This window comes from Periplaneta americana, chromosome 3 (assembly GCF_040183065.1).
Source record: "Periplaneta americana isolate PAMFEO1 chromosome 3, P.americana_PAMFEO1_priV1, whole genome shotgun sequence".
In the NCBI taxonomy this organism is placed as follows: domain Eukaryota; kingdom Metazoa; phylum Arthropoda; class Insecta; order Blattodea; family Blattidae; genus Periplaneta; species Periplaneta americana.
The window spans coordinates 185,733,135-185,747,091 of record NC_091119.1 but is presented as its reverse complement, the minus strand read 5'-3'; the positions used below and the strand labels follow the sequence as shown (position 1 = coordinate 185,747,091).

The window sequence follows — 13,957 nt, the reverse complement described above, 5'->3', positions numbered from 1 at the left end:
ACAGTCTCCAATTTTTGCTTTCTATCCCTGGAAAAAAAATCGCTTCCGGAATGTCTCCGGATTCAATAATTTTTCTGAGATATTCCGGATTTTCATTGTTAATTATTAATATGGTTTATTTTTATTGAGTTATTTTACGATGCTGTATCAACATCTAGGTTATTTAGCGTCTGAATGAAATGAAGGTGATAATGCCGGTGAAATGAGTCCGGGGTCCAGCACCGAAAGTTACCCAGCATTTGCTCGTATTGGGTTGAGGGAAAACCCCGGAAAAATCCTCAACCAGGTAACTTGCCCCGACCGAGATTCGAACCCGGGCCACCTGGTTTCGCGGCCAGACGCGCTGACCATTACTCCACAGGTGTGGACAATATGGTTTAATGATTCGGGAAATTCCACAGGTGTGAGATCAAGAACCTCAACGTGAGTGACAATGAAGGTAGTAAACAGAGAAAGTGATGGCACGAAAAAAGTAAGGATTAGCGATTTCTAAACTTGGAGAGAATCACTGATGACATCACCCCAAGGACAAGCAAGATGAGAAGGGAATGGCGAGTCCTCGGCATCACTTCATTTCCCCCTTTTATTTGATTACCGTCGCGCGGGGTGACTTTGTGCCAGGAGGGTGACTTTGTGCCATTCGTGCATTTCATAAAAAAACGTAAGGAAGTAGTCTTTAAAACCGTCACAAGGTTTTAAAGACTACTAAACGTAAGGAAGTAGACTTTAAAACCTTGTCACGGTCTTAAAGAATACTTCCATACGTTTTTCGCGAATGGCACAAAGTCACCCTCATGGCACAAAGTCACCCCTCGCGATGGTACGTGGTTGGGTTTTTCCGAGGTTTTCCCCAACCAAGAGGCAAATGCCGGGTAATCTTTTGGCGAATCCTCGGACCTCACCTCATCATTGTAGAAAATGACTACATTGTAAAACTGTAAAAATTGTAAAATATTGTAAAAATTTGTAAAAATTGTAATTGTTATATTGTAAAATTTTGACTTCTTCCACATCTTTAAGCTTCATTGCTCATGTAAGATATATGGAAGATAATAAATGAATGAATGAATGAATGAATGAATGAATCAATGAATCAATGAACCACAAGAAGGCAAAAGACTGGAGATTTTTTCAGATTAAGCAAACTAATCAAAATATATGAGGCGTGCATTTCCAGAACATTGTAAGTGCCAATCTGTAAAGTTGATCTGTACAAACAAAAAATAGTGCTATACAGTACATCCAACGTTGTGACTTGCACAACCTGAAAGTGCACTACTTTATTACTTTGAGCAACACTTTCTTCATAACCTTTCGTAATATTGTCAAACAGGGCACCTACAACTGGTATATATGAAAAAATATATTTTTCCGGTTTCGGCACTTACAACGTTATGGAAATGCACGCTTCATATAGGTCAGCAGGAGAAGACTAAAGAGAAGGCAGGGAAAGAAGATAAAGTGGAAAGAAAAGATGTGTCCACTAGTAAGGGAAACACAGGTAATGAAAAGCAAACAGAGAGTGGGAAACAAATGTGTAATATTAAAAACAACTAACGTACGGTACAGTTTAAGAAAATGCTGTGTAAGTGGTGGACAAATGACAAAGGATATTGAAAAGAAAGAGGATGGCGTGTAGAGGGGAAGGAAGAATGAGAAGATCATAATGTTGTAAATAGTGTAAAGTGTAAGAATATTTTGTAAAGGTAGTAAATGAAATAGTGAAGTGATGTAAAAAGTGAAGTGAGCGAGGAGTAGGAATTAACCATGTTACATCTCAGTAAGGTCTACGAAGTAGGGAAGAAAGGAATGTGGTAGCAGGTGGGATAGAGAATACGAAAAATATTTTACGAGAATAAGGAAGAGATAGAAATGGTAAGGAATAGTACGTGAAAATAGAGACTGAACTTAATAGTAAATGAAGTGTTAGGGATAGTGGAATTAGATTAGATAGGTTCTAGAATGATAAATAGTGTCAGATGATTAAAGTACGAAATAGATGAAGTGATACGAGAAAAGAATGGACAAGGAAGCACACAGTGTTGAATAAAGGAAGATAAGTACATGAGTCGTCCACTAAGTTTAAAATTAATGTAAATAGTAAAAGAATGGGAATGATGGCCCGAACACAGGAATGTGAAGGGCCAGCAGGACCAAACGATTGAGTGACAATAAATCATATCATATTATATGGTTTAATGATCCTTGCACATTGCTGTGATAAATTTTGCTAATGCAACTTTGCAGCTTTATCATATGTCATAATTAGGATTGCCAACCCTCCCGTATTTGGCAGTAATTTTCAACAGTCTCCCGGCTCCCGTATTTTTTTTCTCTTCGAGCATTTTCCTCCCTTATTTTTTTCATAATGTAGAAGTTTTATTTTCAACATTTAATTTTGCCCTGAATGAAGATGATTCACATGATGAATTTTGTCATTCCAGACGTGAATTAAAATGTGCAGTCTCTATAGAAGGTAAATGTTTAGCAGAAATGGGTTTCAATGCTGACCAGGTTAAAAAACATATATATATTGGAAATTTGAAAAGAAAAAAAAAATTAGTGAGTTTTGTTCTAATCTTATCAAGTAATAATGCTGACAGAGAGAAAGAGAAGTGGACAGATGTTTGAAACAGGAGCGCAACACATCTAAACAGCTGAGAACTGCTAATCGCAATCAACTTCAATTACAGAGAATTTTTTTCAATTTATAAAATAAATTATTAAAAACCATTACGCGAGATAAAACCTGTCTCGAAATACTCTTAATTTAAGCAAAAGTGTCGAGTAACGTTTTTTTATATAATTTAACTGAATAATTTACCAAGTTTTCTATGTGAAATTCTGCTGATTCCTTAGTCTCCTGTATTTTCTTAAAAAAGTTGGCAACCCTAGTCATAATCAAACTGAAGTTGAGAACTTAACTGCAATCGAGTCCATATTGTTATCTTATAAAAAACTGAACTCCAGGACAATAAAAATTTAATCTTCATCTTACGATGTTTGGTGATGTATATACGTCCATTGATGTGACATATTAATGAGTCGCCAGTATGAAAGGATAATTCCGAACCTTTGGCGTGAGACGAACTCGATAGCTCAGTGGTAGAGCGCCTGACCGGAGACCAGGAAGTCGCAGGTTCGATTCCCGCTCGAGGTTGTGAAATTTTTCTTTCATACCATGGCATGATTGTGACTATAATAGTATTTAATTCAATAAAAATTTATTCCGCCATCAATTACGCAATTTCCGGGCATCTTTAGAAGAAGTGGCTCTTATTTCAGAACAGAAGTCTCAGTAGCTCTTACGGTTTTAAGAAAATGCTGTTGAATATCCTATTTTATGTTTATGTTATATAATCTACATACTACGACTTCAACAAACAAAATTTGATAACAGAATCACAAGGGAAAAAATGGAACTCTCTGCATCATAATCCAGAGTTAATTCCCGATTTACCACGAAAATCGTCTGTAGCTGCATTTAGATTGGCAACAGGCCATGATTGTTTGGCCAAACACCTGCATAGAATTGGAATATATCAGTCCCCTAGCTGCCCATTGTGCAACTCAAACCAAGAAATGGATTCGTAACACCTCAAAATCTGTGCTTCAGTGGCTGACCATGATAATATCTTTGAAAAATATTGGAGTGCAAGAGGTCAAATGACTTTATTGTCAAACGCCTGGCATTAGAAAACAACAACAACATGTTTATGTTATTCACAATATAAGACACATATCTATGAAATGTACTTATAATACTGAAACCTGCTCTAGAAAGAGAAAAATTTGAAGAGGCAGTCCATTATTTTTCTTCAAATGTAGATGGAACTTGACCTGGATGAAGATAGTTTATTTGATGAAATCTTACTTGAAGAACTACTGACTTCAGAGAAAATGGGAAAGTTGAATGAAGTAAAATTCTACCTTTTGCTCAAAATGGAGAGGAATTTAGATTTTTTTTCTGAGAAAATGATTCCCTATTTCCATCTATTCTTGGAACTAATGCTTCAATGGAAAGTTTTTTCTTCAATGAGCATGATACGGTCCGATATGGATTGGATATTCTAAAAGCCAGAATGAATTTAGAAACTGTTCGAGTCATGCTTCAGAATAACCTGTGAGAAATTTGCTTGAAAATTGAGATCTACGAATAGAGAAGATTTTCTAAAAAAATTTGACTCTACCGAAAAAAAAAAAAAAAAAAAAACAGTATTTTAATCTTTAAATAGAATGAGTACCAGTATTTTAATTCTTCAATTCATGTAAATACAATATAAGTGAATGACAGTCTAACATAAATGTTAAAAATATATTTTATATGTCAATATCAGTCCCCAAAAATTGTGAAAAAGAAATCTGGTAACCTTAATTTAAAACGTAATTAACAACTACTACATGGTGCAAAGTAAGTCTCGCATCACATGTAGAATTTTAGTTGTAATCACACCAACGCCTCTACATTTCTGTCCATATTTCAATATTACCATTGTAATCTAAACTTGATACGCATTTTGCAAGGATAAAAATAAAGAAGTGTTACCAACTTGAGCATGTAGTTGAAAAGTGACACATGTACAATGTCTGTATTTCTTCCAAGAAACGTTAAGCTGCAGGTAGGCCTCCAAGATAATGATCTGCTGTTGAAATGTCCAGATCTCGTATCATTTCCAGAATATAAAATATCACATCCAGGCTTCAGTGTCGCATGTCGAGGGGCACTTGTTCCATCCACTGCAAACGCAAATAATTACAATATTACGGTAATACTTACAAATGGCTTTTCAGGAACCCGGTGGTTCATTGCCACCCTCATATAAGCCTGCCATCGATCCCTATCCTGAGCAAAATTAATCCAGTCCCTATCATCATATCCCACCTCTCTCAAATCCATTTTAATATTATCATCCCATCTACGTCTCGGCATTCCCAAAGGTCTTATTCCCTCCAGCCTCTCAACTAACACTCTATATTTATTTATTTATTTATTTATTTATTTATTTATTTATTATTTTGCTAATAATTATTACATAACATATAATATATACAGAAAAAACTTTAGCTCGCCCCTGAAAGAGGAGAACTCGTGCTCAGGGGCAATTACAATACAATTTGTCTTATGTCTACTATGCAATTATAGTATATAAATTTAAATTTACAATTTTTCAATTTTTATAAAATCCATACATAACTTTTTAAATTAAATACTAGAACTGTTAGAATTGACAACATTAGGATATTTAAATCTAAATTTGTTATATATTCTTGGGCCTAAATTACTACTATGATTAAATACTGTAACAGTGTTGCATTTTGGTTCAAACAATCTTAAAGAATTCATACCTTTTGTTTCATAACTATGAGAATACAATTCAAAATTATTTCGATTTTTATGTATGAATTTTATTAAGACAATATACCGTAATAAATCTGTCTTACGTTAAGTACATTAAAGTCTAAAAACAAATTTTGAGATGGAAAATCAATAGGTTTATGAAGATATATTTTAATTATTTTCTTCTGTAATAAATAAAGTGGATTAAAATTGGATTTAAATGAGCTACCCCATCCATACATAATTACCGATTGAAATAAAGTTAAATATATTGTGCGTAATAAACTTAACAATAAAACAAAATAATATACTATTTTACGTAATTTATTACAAAGGTAATTAATGTGTTGGTTCCATTTTAAATGATTATCGAAAATTATGCCTAAATACTTAACTTCAGAGGACTCTTTAATAATCGGACATTTACACTGTATAAGACAACAATCAGAATTCTGTAATTTAATACTTAATATAGATGTAGGAGGTTTGTTACATTTTTCAGATAATGAGAATGGAATAATTATGGTTTTATTTTCGTTGATAGAAAGGTAATTTATGTCAAACCATTTTTTTTATTAATTTAAGTCCATTATTAGAATTATTATATGCATCATACCAGGTTTTTCCACCAAAAAGTAAAACTGTGTCATCTGCATAAGAATAGTGAACACCATTGTATTGTTGTAAGTCAATTTTTAATAAGTCATTAATATATATTATATGCATTTCTAGATTCGCCCATACTTGTTACATGCCCTGCCCATCTCAAACGTCTGGATTTAATGTTCCTAATTATGTCAGGTGAAGAAAACAATGCGTGCAGTTCTGCGTTGTGTAACTTTCTCCATTCTTCTGTAACTTCATCCCTCTTAGCCCCAAATATTTTCCTAAGAACCTTATTCTCAAACATCCTTAACCTCTGTTCCTCTCTCAAAGTGAGAGTCCAAGTTTCACAGCCATACAGAACAACCGGTAATATAACTGTTTTATAAATTCTAGCTTTCAGATTTTTTGACAGCAGACTGATGACAAAGCTTCTCAACCGAATAATAACAGGATTTCCCATAATTATTCTGCGTTTAATTTCCTCCCGAGTGTCATTCATATTTGTTACTGTTGCTCCAAGATAAGCATCAGTATGGAGGAATTATGTTAATTCTGTTCTAAACTTTTTCTTCTGGCAGCTCAAAGCTTTAAGATAATTTAAGAAGTGCATAGTGAATTCCTTTTTGTTTTGTAACAGCTAAGACTAACAGAAGGTAGATGGAGATTCTATTCGTGTTTCTTTTCGTTTCCATATCATTTAGCCTATACTAATCCCTATACCACCTCTTACAACAGTATTGCAGTTTTCAGATTTGGAACAAGTCAAAAACTATATGACGAAAGCAAATGACGGAAATCATGACCAGCTGGAGCAGCAGTACTTTGAAGGACAATGAAGATGACACCACATCGGTGTTAAAAGGGGTCTGTCTATCATATCTATTTTTAAAAATTGTAACATTTTTAACGTTTTAACTCCAGAAGGCTAAACGTGTATACATCGAGAATCATAATATGAACAATTATCAGAACAATATTTTTATTAATTCTACTAATTGGCTTATATCGTCTCGTAAACCAAAAATAAGGAACACCTTTTAAAACTTCAGGAAAAAGATTATATCTTTTCATTAATTCCGGTTTTTGATATAAAACATCATCAAAGTAAGGTCATTATTTGTAAATTTTGGAAAATATTTTTGTGCGAGATCGTGCGTATTTGCTTGGTTTCCGCACAAAACCAATCCGTGGTAAGTCTAAAATCCCATATTCAGTATTCCCAACCTAACACACATAACAATTTCCCTCTTCTTACCCCTTAAGTGATATATTGGTTTTACTGCTTTAGGCTTTTAACATATTATTTTTAGAGACGTTCAATATACTAATAATTATAAATTGGAAACTTACCACAGAAATTTCACCTAAATTGCACTGTTAATTATTGTTTTTAAATATTTGCAAAAATTAAGTAAACTCTACAACTCCACTAAAGTTACTGCATTCGTGATGCATGTAACATTAAGGAAGCCATTTGTTTTAAGTTCGCATTTATAGACTGAGGGAAAAAAAAGACAGACGTATATCACGGATTGCTGGAGTATAGTAAACACAGAAGATATTTTAAAGCAACAATGTTGAAGATAGATATTTTTGTTTTGCAAATTTGCCGTCATTGAATAGAAACCAAGATGGAGATTTCATTGCAACTAATTAGAAATTCCTCTTTCAGGTATGTAATAAACGATCTTCGCACAAAATAATGTACGATACACGAACGATATGTTTTCTTTCAATTCTCGGAAATTAAAAAAGCTCAACTACGTTTTGCTTTTTCAAACTTTTCCTCGAATATGAAAACTTCAACATACCGCTCTTGTAACGCATATTACTATTACATCATGTCCTTTTTATTCAAGTCTTATAGTTTTCTTTTGTAAAACAGGAATATATTTAGCTTCAGACGAGTTGCCTTAGAATATTAGGCCTAAACTATATTTTATTATAGAATGTAGTTAGGCTGCGCCAATTACCTTAGTGAATGCTGGATAGACTCAATCTCTAAAAATATAAGCAAGCGATCAATTGAATGAGTTCTCTATGTCTGAAAAACTACATTTAGTAGATAATTAAGCTAATCCACACTGTCTAGTAAACAAATTAACATTCTAGTTTTAGAGAAAAAATCTGAGACAAGCACAAAAGAAGAAAGAAATAAAAAGGAAGAGAAAAAAGAAAGAAAGAAAGGCATATTGACTATGAAAGCTTAAGCATTTTCACTTGACAGTTTTGTTTTATTTAAATATGGTACTGAATCTGACATGACTTACTCATAACACCGGGTTCTGTCGTCTTTACTGGCAAAATGTTGGATGATTCTGTACTTGATATTTTCTCTATGAATTCAAGTGTAGCCAGGAATCCATTGTAGTCGTAAGGAGGTACAGGAGGTCCTGAGCTGCGAAAGAACACAATATAAATCTCATACGAATACATTTCAGAAAATAGTACAGAGTGGGCGAAAAGTGCCATTACATCTGTTCCTTTTTTATGCCTGTGAAACAAATCTGTCCATGAAAAATGTGTCCGTGATACTGGTATGGGAGGTGGTAGATATCTGGTCAGGGGCGATTTCTCAGGGCATGCTATGCTTGCTATGCAAGCCCAATATTTTCGTAGAATGTGTATTTCTCAAAATGGGATTACGTACATTAAAATTTATTTTGATTTTTTGGAATACTGTATAGGCGTAATACCATCCGCAGGTTACACACCGCAAGTATCGCAACTCTTGCTCGTTTCTCGGAGCTACAGGAAAGTCGTGGAAATAGCGAGAATATGATGCGCGCGCAAGTGCCTTCCTCCTGTAGTCCGTCCTAGGCGCACCATGTGTTGTTTGAAGCTCTGGTCCGAGAGCTACACCAACGACTATTTAACGTTACACAGAGCAGTATTGATAGCGGGAATGTGCTGTGATTTGTGAGTGCAATGTAATTGTATGAGGGGAATGCATGTGTTAGCTGCTGCATGTATTATTAATTCTTAAACATTAATTTGAAGTATTGCAATGAGTTCGGAATTGTGTGTCATTGAAACCTTATTATTAAATCCATTTTCCCGAAGGACTATTCAAGAGAAGACAGACATTATAGAGAATATGTGCGCTCGTTCAGTGCAGCTCAATACAACAATGTGCATTGATTGGCAGGGTCGAAAAAACTAAATAAACTGTTTTGTTGGCCATGTTTGTTATATTATATCGAACTTCTACATCTGATAAGCGAATATGATCCAAGACTCATAATGATTTCATAATTATAAAATAAATTATTTATGTGGGTCTGATTATTTTTATTAATTATGAATTATTATATCCTCCCATCTTCTCCTATGAATAAAAGAGCAAGCCTAACTTTCGTGACTAGCATGCGCCCCTGCATCTGGTGGACATATTTCGAGGTGTGATCATCATAGGCTAGTTGCCAACGGAAAAGCAATTTTCTCACTAGCAAGGAGTAGAAACAATGAGCTAGAATTGAGAGTATATTTCAGCTCGTTGAGTAAAAATCACCAGGTGATCACTGAAATCAGAAGTAAAAATAACCAGAAAATTCACTAAATTTTGTACATCATCATCATCATATTATTATTATTATTATTATTATTATTATTATGCATCTGTTGCATGAAACTCCATTACTTCCACTGACTCGGCTAAATTGGAGAATATTCAAAGAAAATTTATTTCCTTGTGTTCTCATAGATTTTTACCAAATTCCGATGATTGTAAATATGAGATTAACTATAAATATGTTAACTGCTGTAGTCTATTTGCCAGACGTCAAGATCTTGATTATTTATTTTTTTGTAAAGTCATTAAGGGTGATATTGATTGTGAATCATTCATTTAAGTAATATCAGTCTTCGTCTTCCTGCTAAGGGTTTAAGATTTCATAACATTTTTTACAATAGAAATTCTAAATCTCTCTCTCTCCGGTCTATAGATGTATAAATTATGCTAATTTGCATGGATTGAACTTGGATCCATTTAATGTGTAGTATATAGGCCTACTTTTTTAGTTTTATCATGATATATCCTTACTGGTTATTTAATATCTTTTATTATATGTTGGATATTGCTATTTATTTTGTTGCATTTGGTCAATGATTAATGTTGACTATTATATTGATTGTATTTCTTCTCACTGCCATTTTCTATCATTCATTCTCATCTCATTTGTTGTTGTTTTGTTTTGTATCTTGTGCTAAACTGTAATTGACCTTGTGCTGTTGTTTTGCACGTTAATATTCTAAATAAAAAAAAAAAAAAAAGAAATAAATTATTATTATTATTATTATTACCGGTATTATTATTATCATTATTATCATCATCATCATCATCATCATCATCATCATCATCATCATTATTATTATTATTACTATTATTATTATTATTATTATTATTATTATTATTATTATTATTATTATTATTACTAACTTCCTTACCTTTCTCATATTAATCATATTAATTATACCCGTCGTCCTCCTCCTATTACAATGTTATTCTGCGTAGATGTAGATGTAACATGTGTAAGCCTATTAGATTGTAGAGGTTTTTTATCACAGAACTGAGGATGACACTAGCTAGTTATCCCTCGACACTTACCAGCGGTCCTTTATGACCCCACACCATATTTTATTGTTAATTTCTGCATCCATATAGCCTACTCCGAAACGTTCCAGTAACCTAGATATGCTCTTATTGGTTATTTTAGTTTCCTTTACAATTAACATTATTATTTCATAATTATATATTGATTATTTTTTCATGTTTATTGCTTGGGTTCGTGGATGACCCCAGCTATAGAACACGTCTTTATTTTCTAGTTAAAATTATTTTGAAGTGATAATGTTTTGCTGTAAGCAAAGTAAATACACATACTTTGAAAAGTGAACAAATGAAACAAATGTGTACAGCGAACTGTCATGTAGGTTACGGGTAAAATGTTGTGAGTTCAAGTGTAATTATTTGTATTTGTAAAATGAGCTACTTTTTCTTTCTACTGGAGCAGGTGATGAGAATTAATTAATTGTCTAAACATAATAATTAACACTTGATGCAATAACAATTTCCTTTTTGTGTTTCATTTCAAGACAGTGAATGTGTTCTCTGGTAATTAAAAATAAGAACACAGATACAGAATAAAAGTGTGCCATTAACCTCCTATACTATACTATAACTTACTTCATAAATTATTATGATAAGTGAGGGAAGTGAGACGGTATGCGACGGTATGGAATATCTCCACTGGTTTCTATGGCCAGAAGATATGCCGTTAGTGAAAAATGACATACCGTCATGAAAAAATGTGATCAGTAAAAATTTGTTTCTTAATTTTTTCACAACAAAGAGTAAGCTACTAAACCACTGCCTTCAGGAACTGTATTCAACATATATTTAGACACGTTTATTTTGATAAGTTAACACCTGGAATGCTTACAATGATAGTATTTCAAGTATAGAAGGCTGTGCTCTGTAGCTTGTGGTGACCACTGTTACCAATTTAGTGACAGTGTCATTTTTGTTGTTGTTGCACTTTTTATTTATAATTAAGTAAGGCATTTCGAAGCTTTAACATTATTTTAAATGATAAGTCTCAATGGACATTGCAAAATAATCTAGCAAATAACTAAAGTAACTTGAAATTATTTTATTAAGAAATTTAATGTTTTCTGTAAGCTTCAAAGATTCGCGTTACTGATAGCATGAAACAATTTATTGTATACATCATGTACGTTTATGTTGTAAGGGAGAGGTATGACTTTTCAAATCGAGGTATTCCAGGGGAAAATCTTGGAGTAGCATACCGCCTCTGGTTTTTTCCCACTTCCCTCACTGATTATGATATAAGATGTATGTGCAGAGATCAAAAGTAGAGTATAATATAGCTGCAGTTGCGTCCTAACTGTAACGTGTAGATTTTTTCACCATTTTTCCTCATTTTAGTGACCTTTTTTGAAATGTATAGGCCTAATTGAATATGCGCATGCAAGAAGGTAACTTCTCCAAAAGGCAAGTTTTCAGGAGAAGATTAAAACTGATTTGTAGTCACATGTCTTATTGTACAACTTCTTTATTACAACATATCAATAGACTATGGTAATGTCTGCCTTTCTGAAGTATTATAAGCAATGAATTCTATTTACATTAAGTACAAATACAAATCAGTTTTAACCTTCTCCTGAAAACTTCCCCTTTTGGAAAAGTCACCTTCTTGAATGCACACATTCAATTATATCGAACTTAAAAAATATAACAACAAAATTCTCAGAACTCAGGAGGTTAAACTAATTTAATTAATTAATTTATTGTTTAAACATAGTGAGTAAATGTAGGTGCAATAAATTTGCCTATACTCTTTATAAAAATTAATTAAGCTATAAAATATCCTAATTATTAACAACAAATATCCTTAGGGACAAAAAGGACCTCAGATAAGTAGCATGAAATTCTAGAGCAGCTAAGTTGCGAGGGTTAATGAAAGTAAGGCAACTGTTACCTGAACTCGAGGAGGAGGTTGGGGCCTGGGTACTGTAGCTGAGTTCTTCTATTGGCGCAGACAGTGGTGAGGAGGTGGCTGGACGGTGTTGAACCCTGGTAGATGGCTATGTAGTCTGTGCCGCAGTGACTGAAATACAGACTCTGTGTCAGTCACCAGTCTTCATGACTTACATTATCAATTTGCGGAATGCAAATAGATAAAAAAAGGAATTTCAGTATTTCATTCACACATCAGCAATGTCTGAAAATTATTAAGTAAGTTTGATGTGAAAGTTAAGAAAAGTATCAAAATGAAATATAATTTAATTGAGCCATAATGAACATAATCAAATTTAAAAAGAGTTGTGTGATTACTAGATGAAGTAATGGAACATTCTAAAGTTCTGATTGTATTTAGTTAAAAAAAATTATAAGCATTGATCTGTACTTCCTATTGTGGTAGAGTTTGAAAATGTTTAATTCTCCTGAACTCAATTTTTGTAAAAATATCTCAATATGGTGAGTTGGGATCATTTGAATATAGAGAGGTAATTTGGGTAAGTTACAATTTATTGAATAAATCTTAATCCAGTCATCAAACACATACCAGAACAGGCTATAGGTTTCTAAACTAAAAAAAAAAAAAAAAAAAAAACCTATTTTTTTTTAATACTCAAATTACGCCAACCCACCCTACTTAAGATTCATTGTTTAAACTCAAGTCGAAATGAAGAGTTTAGAGCTAAGGTCAATCAATCAATCTTTTTAATGTATCCAGCTGTTTGCTGACAACATAAAGTCCACTTTAGTCCACTGTAGTCTATTCAGTTGTTGTTTTTCACGAGAAATGAGGGGCATTTTGATTGGTGTTCATTATAGATGCCTGTTGCTAGTAGCCAGAGTTGGGATGTAGTCAATATATACAGCAGGGCTGTGTCTTCTGCAACTGGTCCTGATGATTTTAATTTACTTCTTTTGTGGTTTATGGATGGACAGTATAGAAGAATGTGTTCCAGATCTTCATCATGATTATTACACCACAGACAAAGGTTTATGGATGGACAGTATAGAAGAATGTGTTCCAGATCTTCATCATGATTATTACACCACAGACAAGTAGGTTTATGGATGGACAGTATAGAAGAATGTGTTCCAGATCTTCATCATGATTATTACACCACAGACAAAGGTTTATGGATGGACAGTATAGAAGAATGTGTTCCAGATCTTCATCATGATTATTACACCACAGACAAAGGTTTATGGATGGACAGTATAGAAGAATGTGTTCCAGATCTTCATCATGATTATTACACCACAGACAAGTAGGTTTATGGATGGACAGTATAGAAGAATGTGTTCCAGATCTTCATCATGATTATTACACCACAGACAAAGGTTTATGGATGGACAGTATAGAAGAATGTGTTCCAGATCTTCATCATGATTATTACACCACAGACAAGTAGGTTTATGGATGGACAGTATAGAAGAATGTGTTCCAGATCTTCATCATGATTATTACACCACAG

The 13,957-nt window shown here is 33.3% G+C and overlaps 1 protein-coding gene across 4 annotated transcripts in view; it reads right to left on the bottom strand.

Moving 5' to 3' along the window:
* The window catches only part of LOC138696913 (uncharacterized), a 2,004,918-nt gene that overhangs the window by 23,044 nt on the left and 1,967,917 nt on the right, over window positions 1-13,957 (bottom strand). For all 4 annotated transcript variants that reach the window (XM_069822391.1, XM_069822394.1, XM_069822395.1 and 1 more), the window contains 3 exons: window positions 12,445-12,573; window positions 8,215-8,342; window positions 4,551-4,737 (listed from right to left, as the gene is read on the bottom strand). In XM_069822391.1, coding sequence (XP_069678492.1) covers window positions 4,551-4,737; window positions 8,215-8,342; window positions 12,445-12,573 — 444 coding nt within the window. The remainder of the gene's footprint in view (window positions 1-4,550; window positions 4,738-8,214; window positions 8,343-12,444; window positions 12,574-13,957) is intronic.